The following is a 16,655-nucleotide window of genomic DNA, read 5'->3' on the forward strand; positions in this document are numbered from 1 at the left end:
TCCTTTTGAGACTTTGTCTGGCTTAAGAAAGGGGATTCCAGCTCCTCACAAGAGCTACCCCCCTGCCTCCCCCGCCCTTTCTCTTGGTGTCCGCAGGTATTACTCCCTGCATCAGACTACTGTGGGCCTGACTCATTAGTGTTTGCAAGCAGCAATAAGTAGTTTGATGCACTAGGTCAATAGGCGCATATTATGTCTTTCCATAATAGCTACAGGCCCGTGTTCATCCTTGCCAGGTGGAGGAGCCAGCCATAGATCGTGAAGACCCTGTGGACTGCCGTCAATGGACACAGCATCACTTGGTGGCAGCAGACATCCGCATGCCGCCATCTATGGCCCTGACGCCACCCCAGGGTGAATTTGATACTGACTGCATGGACGTCAATGTCCGTGGACCAGGTAATTGGGAATAAGGGCAGCGAGTTGGGTCTGCGAGCGCTCATGGAGCTTTTGCAGACAGTGTCTGATGAACAGAATAGATCTGTTACTTCCTGTCTTCTGTAACAAGTCCCAACATGTTTTGTTCTAATCCAGTATGTGGCACATGGGAGAGGAGAGACAGAGCAAATCTTTTAAAAAAAGCCAAACACAACAGCAACAACCCTTGTTGGGATCTCCTTACAGATGGTTTCACTCCACTTATGTTGGCCTCCTTCCGTGGTGGTGGTGAAATGGAGACTGAACTGGCTGAGGAAGAGGAAGCAGATGACTCCTCTGCCAACATAATCTCGGACCTAATCTGCCAGGGGGCTAACCTGAGTGCCCAGACAGACCGCACAGGTGAAACCGCCCTTCATTTGGCTGCCAGATATGCACGGGCAGATGCTACCAAGCGCTTGCTGGATGCTGGTGCTGATACCAATGCACAAGACAACACAGGGCGCACACCACTTCATGCTGCCGTGACTGCTGATGCCCAGGGAGTCTTCCAGGTGGGTCTCACCCAATGGACTAGTGTGGCCTTTTAAATCCTGGACATAAATCCCCCTCCTCTGTCTTGCTCATGTTAACAGCATGCTCCAGTTCCCTTTTTAAGTGGAGAGCCCCTGTGATGGTTACCACCTGGAAGTTATTCTTGTGTTATCCACTCATTACCTCTCTGGGGACACAATGAAAAGTTAGTTAGCCTGGCTGTACTTTGCACTGATAAGAGTGAATGAGAACCTAAGAACTGTACTTGAGGCAATAGTGTTACTGTGCACATGCTGCCTTGGATGGTGTGTGTTTTTGGCACCAACCTAACACACCAACATGTTCTGTTGCTAGATCCTGATCCGGAATCGATCCACAGACTTGGATGCCCGAATGGGGGATGGTTCAACAGCACTGATCCTAGCAGCCAGGCTGGCTGTTGAGGGCATGGTGGAGGAGCTGATTGTCTGCCACGCTGATGTCAACGCTGTGGATGAGATGGGTACGTAACCCCCAGGGGGGCTGCGGGGCTGAGTTCTTTTACTTGGCTAGTCTGCGTTATGCTGAACTTCAGCGGGAGGCCTCCTCAGAACTACGACATGCATTGCAAATGTATTCCAAATTAATTCCACAAATGCACTTGCTGAACCTCCAGTCTGGATGCCCTGGGCATCTCTCAAGCATCAGCAATTCACTTGGCCACTCTCCTGACTCCTGCTTCCCTCTCTAAGCTCCTTAGATGCAAGAGCCACTGTCATCATAGAGCCCTGAGTGCCAGAGGTGGAGGGAGCAAAAGGATGGATTACACACATGACAAGGAGTGGGGGATTATTATTTCTCTCTCTCTCTCTCTCTCTCTCTCTCTCTCTCTCTCTCTCTCTCTCTCGTCACATTCTTGAGAGTCAATAGGACTTCTAGTGGGATCTGAGACTCTGATACTGAGAACTTACAGTAATCCTCATGTTGTCATTCCTCTCAGGTAAATCAGCCCTGCACTGGGCAGCAGCTGTCAACAATGTAGAGGCCACGATTGCACTGCTGAAGAATGGGGCCAACAAGGACATGCAGGACAGCAAAGTAAGTTCTTTATTGCATTTTTTCCTGTTTAGGGAAGCTTTTAATGTTTGATGTATTACAGTATTTTAATATTTTTTTGGAAGCCGCCCAGAGTGGCTGGGGAAGCCTCGCCAGATGAGTGGCGTATAAATAAATAAATAAATAAACAAACAAACAAACAAACAAACAAACAAACAAACAAACATCATCATGTGATGCTTTAAGTTTCATGTGTCCCTATAACTTGGCAGAATCACATCTGTTGCTGTAGGCTTCTTCTGACAGGAACAGCTCTTTCCATCCCTGTAAATGTCTTTAAGCTAATCCTGGTCGCTCCCCTGCCTGTATATGGTGGGGAGGTTTACAGGGGGACAAGAAGCTCATGGCTCCTTTTCTAGAACGCTTTGTAGTATGTGCTCTTCATCACCCTGTCCTCTCTGTGACAGGAGGAGACACCGCTGTTCCTGGCAGCCCGGGAAGGCAGTTATGAGGCAGCCAAAATCCTGCTGGATCACTTTGCCAACCGCGAAATCACAGACCACATGGATCGCCTGCCACGCGACGTGGCTCAGGAGCGCTTGCACCACGACATTGTCCGGCTTCTGGACGACTACAACACCGTGCGAAGCCCACAGGGGGCGTTGCCCGCCGGCCACTCCCTCTCCCCTCTCATGTGCCCTCCCAATAGCTTCTTGCCCAGCTTGAAGCCCACGCCACAGGGCAAGAAGAGCCGGCGCCCTAGCACCAAGAACGCGACGGCAGGCAGCAGCGCCAGCCTGGCAAGGGAGAGCAAAGAGGCCAAGGCACGTGCCAAGAAGCTCAACCTGGAGTGCCAAGGCTCTCTCCTGGAGAGCTCTGTCACCCTGTCTCCCGTTGACTCACTGGACTCCCCCTATGTGCCCAACCCTGCCTCGCCAGGGGTCTTCCACCCAGCCAACTCCTCCATGTCAGTGCCCTCCACTCCCATGGTCCATGGCATGATGGAGGCGCCCTTTGCTGTCAGTCTGGCACGCCTGAGCGACCTAGGGGATGGCACCCTCCTCTCCATGAACCGCCTCTCAGTGCCACCAGGCCGCATGGGGCTCAGCCTGGGCATGGTGAGCCCCGTGGCCATGCCCTTTGATTGGCATGCCCGTGTCCCCACTTCCCAGTGCCAGCCAATCATAGGGGTTGTGCACCCTGCCGCCTCCCATCCCAACCTGCACCAACCAGGCCAGGCTTTCCCACCAGGGCTGCTTCTGCCCAGCCACATGGCCATGGGGCACAGCTCCCAGGGTCTGCCCAACTCAGCTCCTCCACAGACCAAGGAGGCAGCCCAGCCCATGCCCCCGCCAGCTACCACCATGAGAACCAACCAGCCTGTCTCGCCCCAGGAGGCCCAGGGGGCGCCCCGTGCAGGGCCCCCACAGTACCTAAAGCCCGCTGGGGTGGAGGATTACCCGACACCCCCTTCTCAACACAGCTACACACAGGGGCAGGACGCGACCCCCAAGCACTTCCTCCATCCGCCCAGTGAGCACCCCTACCTGACTCCTTCGCCAGAGTCCCCAGAGCAGTGGAGCAGCCCCTCGCCCCACTCCTTGTCCGACTGGTCTGAATCTACTCCCAGCCCGACTGTCCTGGGGCCCAGCCACACCCAGCTACCTTCGGTGGAGCCATCCACTAAGATGCAGGTGTTTGCGTGAGGAGGTGGGTGGTGGAGCAGATCCCAGAGGCCTGTGTCCCTCTGTGGCCCCCATTGGGGCCTGCACTTGCCTCAGGGGCTCCTGTCGTCGTTTCCCCTGACTGTGTTTTTATAAAAGAAAAACTCAAGTGTAAAAAGGTTTTTTTAAAAAAATAAATAAAATAAAATATGCCTGGTCTTGGAGGGGGAAGGCATGGCCTCCCCGTTCCCTCACTGCCACAGAGCCCAGGCTGGCCCTCTCCCTTCCCCTCCCCTGTAACCATGGCAACGAGGTTTCATGGGAGGTTTTTTTTAAAAAAGGAAGAAAATAAACTCTCTCTCTCTTTTTTGTATAAACACTGCATTTACTCCAAACGCTTTATTTTTTACAATGTATGCAATGTCAGAACCCCTGTCTTGCCACTCTTCTTCCTATGGGTCTTGAGCTGTGAGGAATGGAGAGGAAACTGCCCCTTGCTCCCCCCCCCTCTGCATGGCACTGTCTCTCGGGTCGAGCACCCACCTCCCCTCCCACCATGTTGGGGCGGGATTCTGCTCACTGTATTTGTGTACTGGGTACGCAGCATTAGCCCAGACTGGCATTGCTATGCAGAGGGTCGAGCCCCAAACCTGCCCGCTGTCCTGCAGGAAACTAAGCCCCCCCCCCAAACTTGGCACTTCTTCACATTCCAGGTTAATTTATTCATCTTAAATTCTACAGCATTCCCACCCTGTCCCCCACAAAATCCCCCTTGACTTTCCAAATTGCTTCAGCTAACGCTAGCCATGGTCATGGGGATTTTTTCAGTCTCCAGAGTATTCTGAGCCACTCTTGTTTTCCCCTTTTATTATTATATTTTATTATTATTATTCCCGGCCTTTACTAACATTCCTCCCATCTGGTCCAAGGCCGCCTTTGGCCTACATCGGCAAGTTACATTTTTTCCCTGTACGACGAGTTCCTTGCCCCTGTGGTACTGCGTGGGAATCTTGGGGGCAGCCCCAGACACTAAAAAGAGTTTCACTCTGTCGTGAACGGTACTGAGATAGAACACAAAATACTTCCTCTGCTTCTCCTCAAAAACATCTGGCCCCAGCAGCCAACTACCTACACTTTCCTCACTCCCTGACCCCCCCCCCCTCGCACTCTGTACATTCCAGCTATCCCTGGCTGTAAATACTGCTGGTGGGAGCAGGTGCCCAGGCAGGACCTTGGTCCGGTGGTGACCGCTGCTTCCTTCCCACCCCACCCCCTTCCCTTCCCATGCTCTGTAGCAATAGTGGGGGAATGGCCCTGCGCAAGTCAGACCTCTCTTGTCATAGAAGGACCATTTCTAGCTCATTTAAATAAACAAATAAAAAAACTTTTTTAAAAAAACAAATTAAAAAAAAAATCCAGTGTAAACCAAGTAGCTTTAAAGCAGCTGGGTGCTTTGTGTACAGAGCGGCTTGAGCCGCGGCATAATAAACATAGCTAATAAGGAAATCGCCTCTGCTTCCTCTGTGTGTCTTTTCGTTTCGTAGTTGCAAGTTCCGGCTGTGTAGCAAGCCACTACGTATTTACATATATCTATACAGTGGTACTTCGCGTTAAGAACTTTATTCGTTCCGGAGGTCCGTTCTTAACCTGAAACTGTTCTTAACCTGAAGCACCACTTTAGCTAATGGGGCCTCCTGCTGCTGCCGCGCCGCTGGAGCACGATTTCTGTTCTCTTCCTGAAGCAAAGTTCTAAACCCGAGGTACTATTTCTGGGTTAGTGGAGTCTGTAACCTGAAGCATATGTAACCTGAAGCTTCTGTAAACCGAGGTACCACTGTAGTCTACTACAAATAGATTCAATAGGTTTTGTCTTGTTGTCCTTCCATTCTGGGACACTATGGAATACAGTCGTACCTTGGTTCTCGAACGCCTTGTGACTCAAACGTTTTGGCTCCTGAACGCCACAAACCCGGAAGTGAGTGTTCCAGTTTGCAAACATTCTTTGGAACCCGAACGTCCGATGCAGCTTCCGATTGAGTGCAGGAAGCTCCTGCAGCCAATTGGAAGCCGCGCCTTGCTTTCCGAACGTTTTCAGAAGTCAAACGGACATCTGGAATGGATTCTGTTTGAGAACCAAGGTACGACTGTACCATCAAAGGTTCTTCCACTACCACCCTTTCAAATGCTTGCTCTCTGTGACTTCTCCAGCATTGTAGCATTTGAAAGAGGGTTGCTGGCTCTCAAGATCGTTGCGGTGACCAATGTGCTTAGAAGCACAGGTCCATAGGCTTTCAATTATTGGATTTTGAACTTTCTGCCGTAAGGGGATCCTTTTAACATTCATTATTGTGCCACAGAAATACGGAACTGTTTTAGGGCTCACCCTTGATTCGATATGGGGCACTGGCCATGTCTTTTGAGCTTCACTATAGCTGCACATGGGACGCGGTTGGTGCTGTGGTTAAATCCTCAGTGCCTCGGATTTGCTGATCGTAAGGTCGGCGGTTCGAATCCCTGCGGCGGGGTGAGCTCCCGTCGTTCGATCCCAGCTCCTGCCCACCTAGCAATTCGAAAGCACCCCTAAGTGCAAGTAGATAAATAGGTACCGCTTTATAGCAGGAAGGTAAACGGCGTTTCCATGTGCGGAGCTGGTGCTGGCTCGCCAGAGCAGCTTCGTCACGCTGGCCACGTGACCTGGAAGTGTCTTTGGACGGTGCCGGCTCCCAGCCTCTTGAGTGAGATGAGCGCGCAACCCTAGAGTCGGTCACGACTGGCCCGTACGGGCAGGGGTACCTTTACCTTTATTGCTGCACCTGAACTGAGGACACACACAATGCTTCCTGGCAGCTGCACATTGTAGGAGCAAGTGGCTAAATGGTCTTTCAGTGAATCATCTAATGGAAGAACCTCTGATAAGCCCCACAGTTTTAGCAAATCGAAAAGACTTTTTACAACCAGAAATGCCTTTAAAAAGGTTACGTCGCCATCACAACAGAGAAAAATAAATACATACTTTCCTCGCAAACTTCCATTTCTTTAGCAGGGTCTTGATGCTTTTTCTTGCCTCGGATTTCACCTGAGGTTTTTGTTTGCTGAGTCATCGAAGCAATATGACATCACAGCATTCCAAACATGATTTGCAAATGAACAATCAATGGTGTTCTGTTGGGTTTCCCCAGGGCGGCGGCGGGAAATCTATTGCTTCCTAAACTGAAGCTGGCTTGCGCTTGCAAGTTTCCAGGATTAATCTTAATCTGTGTGCATGTAATGCTTTCTCATCTGTGGCAGCACAATGCCACAGAGACAGGAACAGATATAACCTTGGAAGTTTCACTGCTAAAAAAATCTGTTGAATAGAAGTTGGAATACATTACTTTGGTTTCCCACAAAGAAAGCAGTCTATGGACAGAAACATGCCTTAACCAGAGAAATCTAACCTTGTGGTGTGTTTGGGTATGGTGGGAAGTTCCAGTTTTTCCCATGCAAGCATATTGAACACTTCTGAAGAAGGAGCACAGAGTGAAATACCCAACAGAAGCAGCAAGCAGCAGATAGTGGACACAGGAATCAACAACCATATATGAAACCTTGTCATTTCTTGGGGGTAAATTATGAGCTGTTTCATAGACACTGAAAAAGCTGCCCCTTGAATAGCTAATACAGTAAGAAGGTTTAAGAACTCACCTTCCTGAGATCATATTTTAATACAGTACTTCATCCAATAAAGGATGTGACTGACTAATGATATAACTCTGCTGCCCAGAGTGGCTGGGGAAACCCAGCCAGATGGGCAGAGTAGAAATAATAAGTTGTTATTGTTATTTTTATTATTATATCTCCCAGGAATGTCCAGGAACTGCCTTGAGAAGGCAGGGTTCATTTTTACTTTAGGTTGGCAAGTATCTTCAAGCTCCACAAGGCCTGCAACATTTTACCTCCCCATTAGGCCCCCTAATAGTTTTGTTCGGTTATTCCCTGTGTAGTCTTTTCCTCCTCTTTTTTTTAACATTTCCAGTCTTATTGCTATAGCAGTTGCTCACCACTGTGTGGCAGCAGAGATGGTAAAGCTGCCAACTTGTGCTGGGCTGTTCTAAGGGACTGCGTTTTCTATTACGAGTTTATTGCGCACATAAATAAAATACAAATAGTAGTATCCTTTAATAATTTAGAGTTTCCTGGCACCTTAAGAGCAAACGAATTTATTGGGCTTCAGATTTTTGTGAGTGTGAACCCATTTTATCAGACCTGTGAAGAAGTGAGTAGGTTCAGCCTCCCCCCCCCACCACCACCATTGAGACATTTTGGGCTACAACTTCCATAAAACACTGTCCTGTTTGGTTATAAAGAAAGGCAGCCACTTATGCGACCACTTCACTTACCTGCTCAAATGGCTCTTGCCCACAGACGTTTATGCCACAATAAATTTGTTAGGTCTTTAAATTATCCCAAGGTTCTGGTCTTGTTTTGCTGTGACAGCCTAATATGGCCTCTGAAAACCAAAGTTTTGCAGCCCTGAATCAGTGAAAATGTCAGAGATCCTGCATATGGGAAAGTACCTATAGGAACCAAGTGGTGGTATTACAAATGGCAGCTGGGAAGCTACCCCTGAAAAATGAAGGTGTTAAGTGTGACGAGCCTAATTTAAATCACTTCACAGGGTGGGCCTGCACACGGAATAATTTTCACTGTGCCACCATAACGTAAGCTATATAGTTTGTGACGACACAGTGAGAGTCACTCCTTCCACTATCAGCTACTATCAGTCGTTGACGTCAGATGCTTTCTGAGGGCCATGCTTCAGCTAGAGGCCCACTGCCACCCCTTGAACCCCCTGGCCCTGATCTTCCTCTTCCTTGCTCTGCTACTGCCTGTTCACCTGCCCGCTTGGAGTGAGCAAAAAGGGACTAGTCTGCTTGCTAGTGCACCTCCTGATAACTGTGCAGGCTGCGCCCAGAGAAACAGGGCAAGCAAAATGGGTGGCAGTGACAGTTGTAAAGGGGTGGTGGGTCCACTAAGACCATCTTGCTCAAGGCCCTCTCAAAAACTGACTGCTATGAATGAGCAGCTCCCTAGAGGAAAGTGTCGCCTTGAATACAATCCTTAGTTTCCGTCTTTTGCTACAGGCAAGACATCTTTTAGATGCAGCCATTAGTATTGCTTTAGGCTGCCATGTTTTTGCTGATTTCAGCAGGTGTGATGGAGGTTTTCAGGCAAGGAACTATCCTACACACTGGGAACTGTGATAGTTTTCTTGACCAATAGCTTTTGTTGGTGGGAGAGATAAGTGGAGAGGGGGGGGCACTGAACTATTCTATCTTTAGCTAATAACTAGGATCTTCCTTCTGTTCTTTTTTTAAAAAAAAACACAGTACAAGAAAACAAGGGGAAACAAGTCTGGTGTACACAGGTGCATCAAAATTTAAAGTCTTGGGTCCATCTAATCCTATGCCCGTTTGCTTAAGAGTAAGCCTTGTTTATCTCAATGAAACTATTGAGCCAACATGCACAGAAACAGGTTGCAAAACCCACAAGAACCACTAGGTGGAGGTTGTTGTAAATCTCCCAGCCTGATGAGTTGCCTTGTAGTGAAATGCTACTTTCCAGGTTGTTGAGAATTTCCTTAACCACCTGGATTGGGTTGTTTTCTTCACATCACTGCAGGGCTCCTCTATGAAAGAATGTGCTGTGATGTGGATATTTCCTGAACTAAGGATTAGTTACTAAGAATAACAAAGGATTCTATTGGTTCTAGGATACTAAGTTAACTAAGGATAAGGTAGACTCTCCTTCATTGGAGAAAGAGACATTGGCCAGCCTTCTGTCCAGATTTCTTTAGATATTATTCCTGCATTGCAGAGGGTGAAGTAGATGGCCCTTGGGTCCCTTCCAACTCTACAGTTCTACTATTCCACCACTCATTGGAAGAATATAAGGCAATGCCTGACTGTATGGTGACAGCTGTCCCAGGGAATGCTTTAAGGAGGCTTTAAGGTGGCCCCTGACTTCCTTCCCATTTATGTATTCATGTTCTACACTGAATTATGTATTCACCAGAGATAGACAAGGTAAATCTCAGTTGGGTGTGTTGATCTCTTAATTTCCTGTCACATCAGATCTTATTTTTATTTTATGTAGAAGCATTTACAGATCACAACATTCTCAAAATGGTGTCCAGTATATATCTCTAAGTGGCATACATACCTCTTAGGGTGATTCTAACATCCAAAGATAAGTGCCTATATTAGGTGAAGTCTGAGTCCAGGCCTAAGGAACAAATGAAGTAAGATTTCATGCATTGAATTAAGCCATGAAAACTGACGTCATAATAAACTTGTTATTATTTAAAGTGCCACAAGACCCTGTTATTTTTGCTGCAAGAGACAGCACAACTACCACTATGGAATATGTTTCTGTTACTGATGGCAGCCAAAGACCAGCAGGGAGACCTTTCCCCCACACCTCTACCTGCAGATAGCAACGAGGCAAAATTCTAGCAGGATACCCTCTAGCACAGTATTCTTCAAACCTTGGATTCCTACATGCTGTTGAGCTAGAACTCCCATCATCCCCGACCATTGGCTAAGCTGGCTGAGGATGATGGAGTACAATGCCATCAAGGTGGAAGAGCAGTGCTGCAGAAGCATCCCTCCCCCCCAAGGTTCAACCTGTCTGAGCACACACACACACACCCCTGTGCTGGAATAAGAGCCTTCTGTTGATGCCCTCAGAAGACTGTTGGCAGGGGAAGCTATTGGCAGGATGGAGAGATCCCTGGGTCAGCAGTTCCCTACTCTAGCTCTGCATTGCCCTGAAAACAGAGGTGTGTGTCTTTGCGTGTCAAAATCTATGTACTGGGCTCTGTTCTACTAGCTAGAGAGAGTACCTGCAGCCCTCAACTAGACTTTCCCATCCCTATGCTTTCCCTGCTCACAGAGCTTTAATTGGACATGTCTGGGCCACTTAATCCTCTTACTTTCTAGACCAGGGCGTGCACATCACATGGTTGGTACAAAGTCTCTGGGGAATGTGAACCCCATGCCAGGGGATTAACCTTTTCTGGCCCCAGCAGATTGCATGCCTCCAGGGACTCCATGTGCAAATTCAGAAGGGCAAGGTAATGCAAAGCCCTCTCTCCCTCCTAGAATTGGCTGAGCCCAGTGGGGTGGATGGGCAGACCTAAGGTAGGGTCCTGGGACAGATGCCAATCACAACTTTGCAACCATATAATGCCAACATGCCTGCCCCCCCATATGGTAATGCTGCTGCGGCTGTAGCAGCTAAGGACTGAGCAGGCACAATGAAGGATGCTTTTTAAATTATTTTTTGAGTGTTTGCATTGCAGGTCATCCAAGGATGCTGGATGGGGCCATGCCTCTGCAGTACCGCCCTATTGGACAGCAGTGACATACCTCCAGAATCTGGCTGTTGGGAGGTGCAGAAGGAGAAGGAGCAGGCAGGAGGCCCCCAGGAGACAGGTTTCAGGAATCAAGCCAAGGGTGTGCCAACATGCATATCTGGGATGGGATAAATGCCAGAAGCCAGGACCTGCTGGAGCCTGCATTGCTCTGGCGCCTGCACTAGGGATGTGCCTGAAAGTGCCAGGGTGGAGTCAGACCGCACGTGTTGGCAAGTGTGCCATGTGGTAAAAAGCATTCCTGATCACAGCAGTGTTGCCAGGAGTCTTCATTTTAAGGGGGGCATTTCTTCAGAATCTCCATTGAGCTCATGTGGCAGAGACCCAGGGCAGCAGAGCCTTCTCCCCACTCTGATTCATAGCTGATTCCCTTTTGTACATTCAGTAAACACGAAATATTTTTTCTAATTATCATGGTCACACACAAATCCCCTGAGCCCCATTTCCCGACTCAGGAAATAGCTTTGCATGTGGATCAGGGCCCTTCTCCATAGCATGTTGTGTAAGACAGGATTGGAACAAGGCAAAGCAACAGTGGGCTTCCTAATGGACACGTCGGTCAACTGAAAACACATTTAGGCTGTGGTTTCTCTTTGCTGGCACCTAGCTGGCCGAACTTTGTCTAGATTTCAAGTCAGTTTTCAAAATTCTGCTTTAAGTGGCCCGTCTAAGAGAGCTCAGGTGTGCTCTAGAACGCAGGTAGACAATGTAGTCCCCCCAATACCCATTCAACTCTCATCAGCCCCAACCAATGCAGCCAGTAGTCAGGGATAGTGGGAGCTGCACTCCATAAACATCTTCCAGGCTACACTGCTAGACTCTATCCTGAGTCTAAAGGAAGCTGGAAAAACAACAACTGTGCATGTGAGCGGTCTATTTATGTGGGAGGTTAATACCAGAGAAGGGGATTTGTGTGTGACCATGATAATTAGAAAAAAATTTCGTGTTTACTGAATGTACAAAAGAGAATCAGCTATGAATCAGAGTGGGGAGAAGAAAGAGGAATTGGTATATGCTCAATCCTTCTTCCCTCCTCTCCTACACACAGTCAGTTCATGGATGGAACATTGGGGGGGGGGTTGTCCCTGGAGCAGCTTCTGCCCAACATGTCTCCCACAGACATCAGGAAGCAAGGAAGAGAAAAACCCAAAGAGGAGGGGATCCCACCCTGTCCCATTTCTGAATATGCAGAAATGGAAGGAAGAAGATTATCCAGAGTTTGTGATGTCAATCAATCAATATCACAGGTGCAGGTTTGTAAAAAGGAGAAGAAGAAGAAGTTAGGGTAGTGTATGTTAACAGCTTTCCATTCTTCATACCACTTAGGGTTGAGTTAGAGAAATCCATTTCTTCCCTCATAACAAACTGATTTAGAACACCTTTAGTATTAAAGCTTTCAAGAAACAAAACATTTTCTTCTGTTTGAAATTTCTCTTGGGAAGGCTGACCAGGAAACTGGGAAATTTCCTAGAACAAATGAGGACACTGAAAAATGACTAGAAAGATGGAAAAGTTGAAGGAGAGAGGGAAGGGGAGAGGGAAAGTTTTTTTTGCTGTCTCCATGATGGCAAATAAATCCACATATTGAGAGAGGGAACATACTCCCACTGATCACTCCCCCCAATTGGAGATTTGTACTTTTTTTAAACAGGAACTTAATCACATTAAATAAATGTAGGTCATGTTCATCTCAGACTAGTTCTAGGCTCAGTGGGTCAGTGGAACTCAAGCCAGACAAGAGTGACATATTCACTAAAATAATTTTAATCAGCTTAAAATCAGCTTTTTTTTTTAATCAGCACTGGGTGGGTGGTATCCCAGAAGACAGAACAATTTTAAAAGATGGAACCAAGTTGACTTTTATTTATTTTTTAAGAAACACAAAGGGATCAGTTAATGTCATTGTTTATTGGGAGGCTGGTTCCATCCTGCCCCTGCATCTTTTATTTCCTACACTGGAGTTTTACCTGTGCTTATTTCAGGACACTTTAGCCCTGGGATTCTTTCCCTTCTTCTTTTGAAAGACATACCGTAAGATGGTACAAGAAATGGTTAACTGCAGCTGAAGCTGTAAGGCTCTAGTGTGCTTCTCTTCTCCTGAAATGAGTGCAGACCAAGTTCAGGACCAACGTGGCTTGTGATGCGGAGTCACCCTGAACAGGCCCATACAGTCATCAAAACAGCCCCTGCACAGATGGATCCTTTTAAGACCCTATGTTTCAAGCAAGAACTGTTGCGCTGTCGCTTTTCTGCTTGAACTGCTCAGACAGCGTTGACCTTCTCTGTCTTTATTCATGTGCTAAGCAGGGCTCTACATTAAACATGAATTAAGACACTTCTCTGTCCTCGAGTCCAGAACACAAGGAAAACAGCAGCGCAGCTAGGCTTTCCACGCCGCCTGCAAATAGCCCAGCCAAAGATCTCGCCCACCCATCCTCTCCCCTTCCTGCCACCCCTTTTCAATCAGCTGCGAGAGGCACATCTGTTTGCTATTCCCTAGCCATGCAGGCCCTCGGCTGCTCCCACAGAAATGTAACTTGGGTGTGTTGCATTAATGATACATACGGTTGTAAGAGTGTCCTGGGAAGTCGTCATAGCAGAGATGCATGATGGTTGGCAGATGTGCTGAACTGGAGGGAAAGCCCTGGGGGTGTGTGCAAGAAATGGAAACCTCCTTTCTTAGCTGAGCTATGGAAACAGCCGCTGCATTTCAGCTTCTGCGGGAAGCTTGGCTGAAGGGGCTGCGGCTTGTGGAAAAGTCTGGACACAGATGCATGTGGTCATTTTGTCAATGAATCCCAACCCCGCTAACCTTCCTTTTCATAGCATATATTCATTAATACACACCCTTTCAATTTATTTTTAAACATTGTTTATGTGTTTGTTACTATGTGGCATCAGCTTCTTCCCAACCTCCAGCGGAAGCTAAATAAGCCTCTCTCTCGCTCACACTCAAGCGCTGCACATCATGTAAGCCAGTTTTGTGTCTCTTAGTCCTTCCTTCTAAGCTGGCCTGAGTGAGCTCTGCTTGCGCCTTCTCTTTAGGCATCAGAAAAGCGACACCAAGCCTTCTAAGCAACAAGCAATTGCTCTTGATCTGCAGCCAGCACTGTCTCGTCTCCTATGTAACAGCAGAGAGAAAACTCCAAGAGGCAAGCCCCTTCCATTGGGGATCTGTCCAAAATATGACGTGTTCCTTGGAGCCATGAATACAACTAGTTTGAGACCACCAAACCATTGCACCAACCAGCTTCAAAGAAGGATTTTTTTAAAAAAAAGTTTCAAAGCAATAATTGTTTGGGGAATATATTTTTACCCTACTTGTTTATGCTTCCTCTTTCCTGGGCCATTTTTTTTAACTATGAATTTTGGTTATACATTTCAATAGTTTTACAATCATTTTAACAATTCTAAACTCGACTTCCTTTCTCCTCTTTCTGTTGCTCCTTTTTTTTTTTACATTTCCTGCATATACTAAATTAACTTACCATTTTATTCATCTACTTTAAATATAATGAAACTGCAGGTTATCGCAGTAGTACCTTGGTTTAAGAACAGTCCTGTTTAAGAACAATTCTGTTTACGAACTCCACAAAACTGGAAGTAGTGTCCCGGTTTGAGAACTTTACCTCGGTCTAAGAACAAAATCCAAACGGTGGAAGGGCACCGGCAGCAAAAGGCCTCATTAGGGAAAGTGCACCTCGGTTTAAGAACGGTTTTGGTTTAAGAACAGACTTGCGGAACATATTAAGTTTGTAAACCGAGGTACCACTGTACAATAATCCTGCCATTAGGCCGTACAGTTTCTCTCTTCCATCCCAGCCCCCCAATGTAAAACACAGTTCCTTTCCTACCCAAGCCTACCTACAGGATGGGAGGCACCCCAGCTTAGAGGGTCATCCATCAGGAATGTCCAGGCTTGCAACGTGACTCTCCCACCCCAGCCGTGGAACAAAAGAAGAAACCTCTTTGCACCTCAACAACAAAGTGCCTGTTAGGGTAACTTGTCTCCGATGACGTGCACTCTAGCCCATGAAAGTTTTATGACATAATAAATTTGTTAGGGTTATGCAAAATGTGTTGCTCATAAAGGCTTTTCGAAATATTTCAAACACCAACTTAGGCCTCTCCCAAGGTTCCGTTAGCAGAGTACATTTTGGGCAGCTCCACCTTCCTTCGTTTCATCTGCTCCTGGGGGATGGGGACCTTCCTGAGCAGATTCAGGGGAGGCACAGGGACTATAGGGTGGGGTGGGGGTGGATTGCTGCAACCTTTGGATGCAACAAGTAGGCTGCAATTCACTTGGAAGAAATCAGCCTTGCACTATATTGAACATTTCATCAGGGCCAGCTTTAAAATTTTCCAGACAGAATAGGGTTGCCATACGTCCGGGAAATCCCTGACATGTCCTATGGGGGGATTTTTACAATTGTAAGCAAATGTCCGGGTTTGAGGGGGGTTCAGGATTGGGCTCTGGTGCAGGCAGCTATGGCTCTGTTTCAGGCTCAGCGGTAGCCCCCCAAAAAGCTCAACAACCTCTGGATATACGGCAACCCTAAGATAGAGTAATCCCCTCGCACCCCCACCAATGCATGTTTCTGGGGGGTTTCCCAACCCACCCAGAACCAATTTCAGAGGGCGTGTAGGGCACAGGAGGAGGAAGGGGCGGGAAAACATTGCACCAGGGCTTCTGCTGACAAGACTCTTTAGGCTGCTTACACATCTTACATTTAAAGCACGTTCTCCTCCCCAGAGAATCCTAGGAACTGTAGTTTAAGGGTGCTGGGAATTGTAGCTCTGTGAGCAGTAAACTACAGTTCCACAGGTGTGTGTGTGTGTGTGTGTGTGTGTAATGTGCTTTAACTCTTGAATGTGTACACAGCTTTTGTTTGTTTTGCAACTGTTCTGTCTAGTTACAGTTCACAACTTGCCTCTGCCCAGAGCAGAATGCACCAGGTGGAGGGCTGTTTTGCCTAGGCACCCATCATCATGCCACCCACACTGGAGGCCTGTGTTCTGTTTCTAACTGTTATCTTGCCTTGCCTAGGTATTAATTCATTTGCAAAATGAGCTCGTAGCCACTTAACGCTCCTTCGACTTGCAGAACAAGACCTTAATCAGAACTTTATAGGCAGGTAAATCACAAAGCAACTGTGAACATTATGAAAACTGCTCTGGTGAGTTGCACAAACAAGTAGACCAGCACAGAGTTTCAGTCTTGGCAAGGAATATGCTACCATGGAGAACTTCTCTTTAAACTCAGGCGCCTTGGAAGCCCTGGACAAATTTCATAGGAGGTGTTTCCTTGCATGATCTAAAGGCAAAACTTCGTCCCTAAAGATTGTTAGGGCCTTCCAGGTTTTAAATCCAGCAAATGTGCAAAAGTTGTTGCTCATTTCTTGTGTGGGATCTAGCCTTTCCCTAATAGGGGGACTTCTGCTTGGAGTGGAGAGAGTATAATGTTTTCTTAGCTTGCAAAGCACAACACGCTATCTCTGGAAAAATATTATTCTTCCTCCTATTCTGGGCCACATGGTGGTCAAATATCGGCAGTCTGTCTATAAGCAGGGACTTGACCTAAACTTGCACGCAAGGTGAAACTGACAAAGTGCTTCTCCACACATCGCCCT

General features: G+C 47.4%; 1 protein-coding gene and 1 long non-coding RNA gene across 5 annotated transcripts in view; one reads left to right on the forward strand and one right to left on the reverse strand.

Annotated features, from left to right (window-relative positions):
• Positions 1-5,117, forward strand: part of NOTCH3 (notch receptor 3) — a 59,593-nt gene extending 54,476 nt beyond the window's left edge. The window contains exons 30-34 of one of the 4 annotated variants that reach the window (XM_081900849.1): positions 210-399; positions 535-932; positions 1,267-1,414; positions 1,892-1,989; positions 2,415-5,117. In XM_081900849.1, coding sequence (XP_081756975.1) covers positions 210-399; positions 535-932; positions 1,267-1,414; positions 1,892-1,989; positions 2,415-3,653 — 2,073 coding nt within the window. In that variant the 3' untranslated portion in view covers positions 3,654-5,117. The remainder of the gene's footprint in view (positions 1-209; positions 400-534; positions 933-1,266; positions 1,415-1,891; positions 1,990-2,414) is intronic. The other 3 variants (XM_081900850.1, XM_081900851.1, XM_081900852.1) reach the window with 3 other exon arrangements.
• LOC309363936 overlaps positions 1-16,655 on the reverse strand; it is a 230,318-nt gene that overhangs the window by 196,139 nt on the left and 17,524 nt on the right. The window lies entirely within an intron of this gene.

The sequence above is a fragment of the Podarcis melisellensis genome (genome assembly GCF_964234715.1).
Source record: "Podarcis melisellensis genome assembly, chromosome: 2".
NCBI lineage: Eukaryota > Metazoa > Chordata > Lepidosauria > Squamata > Lacertidae > Podarcis > Podarcis melisellensis.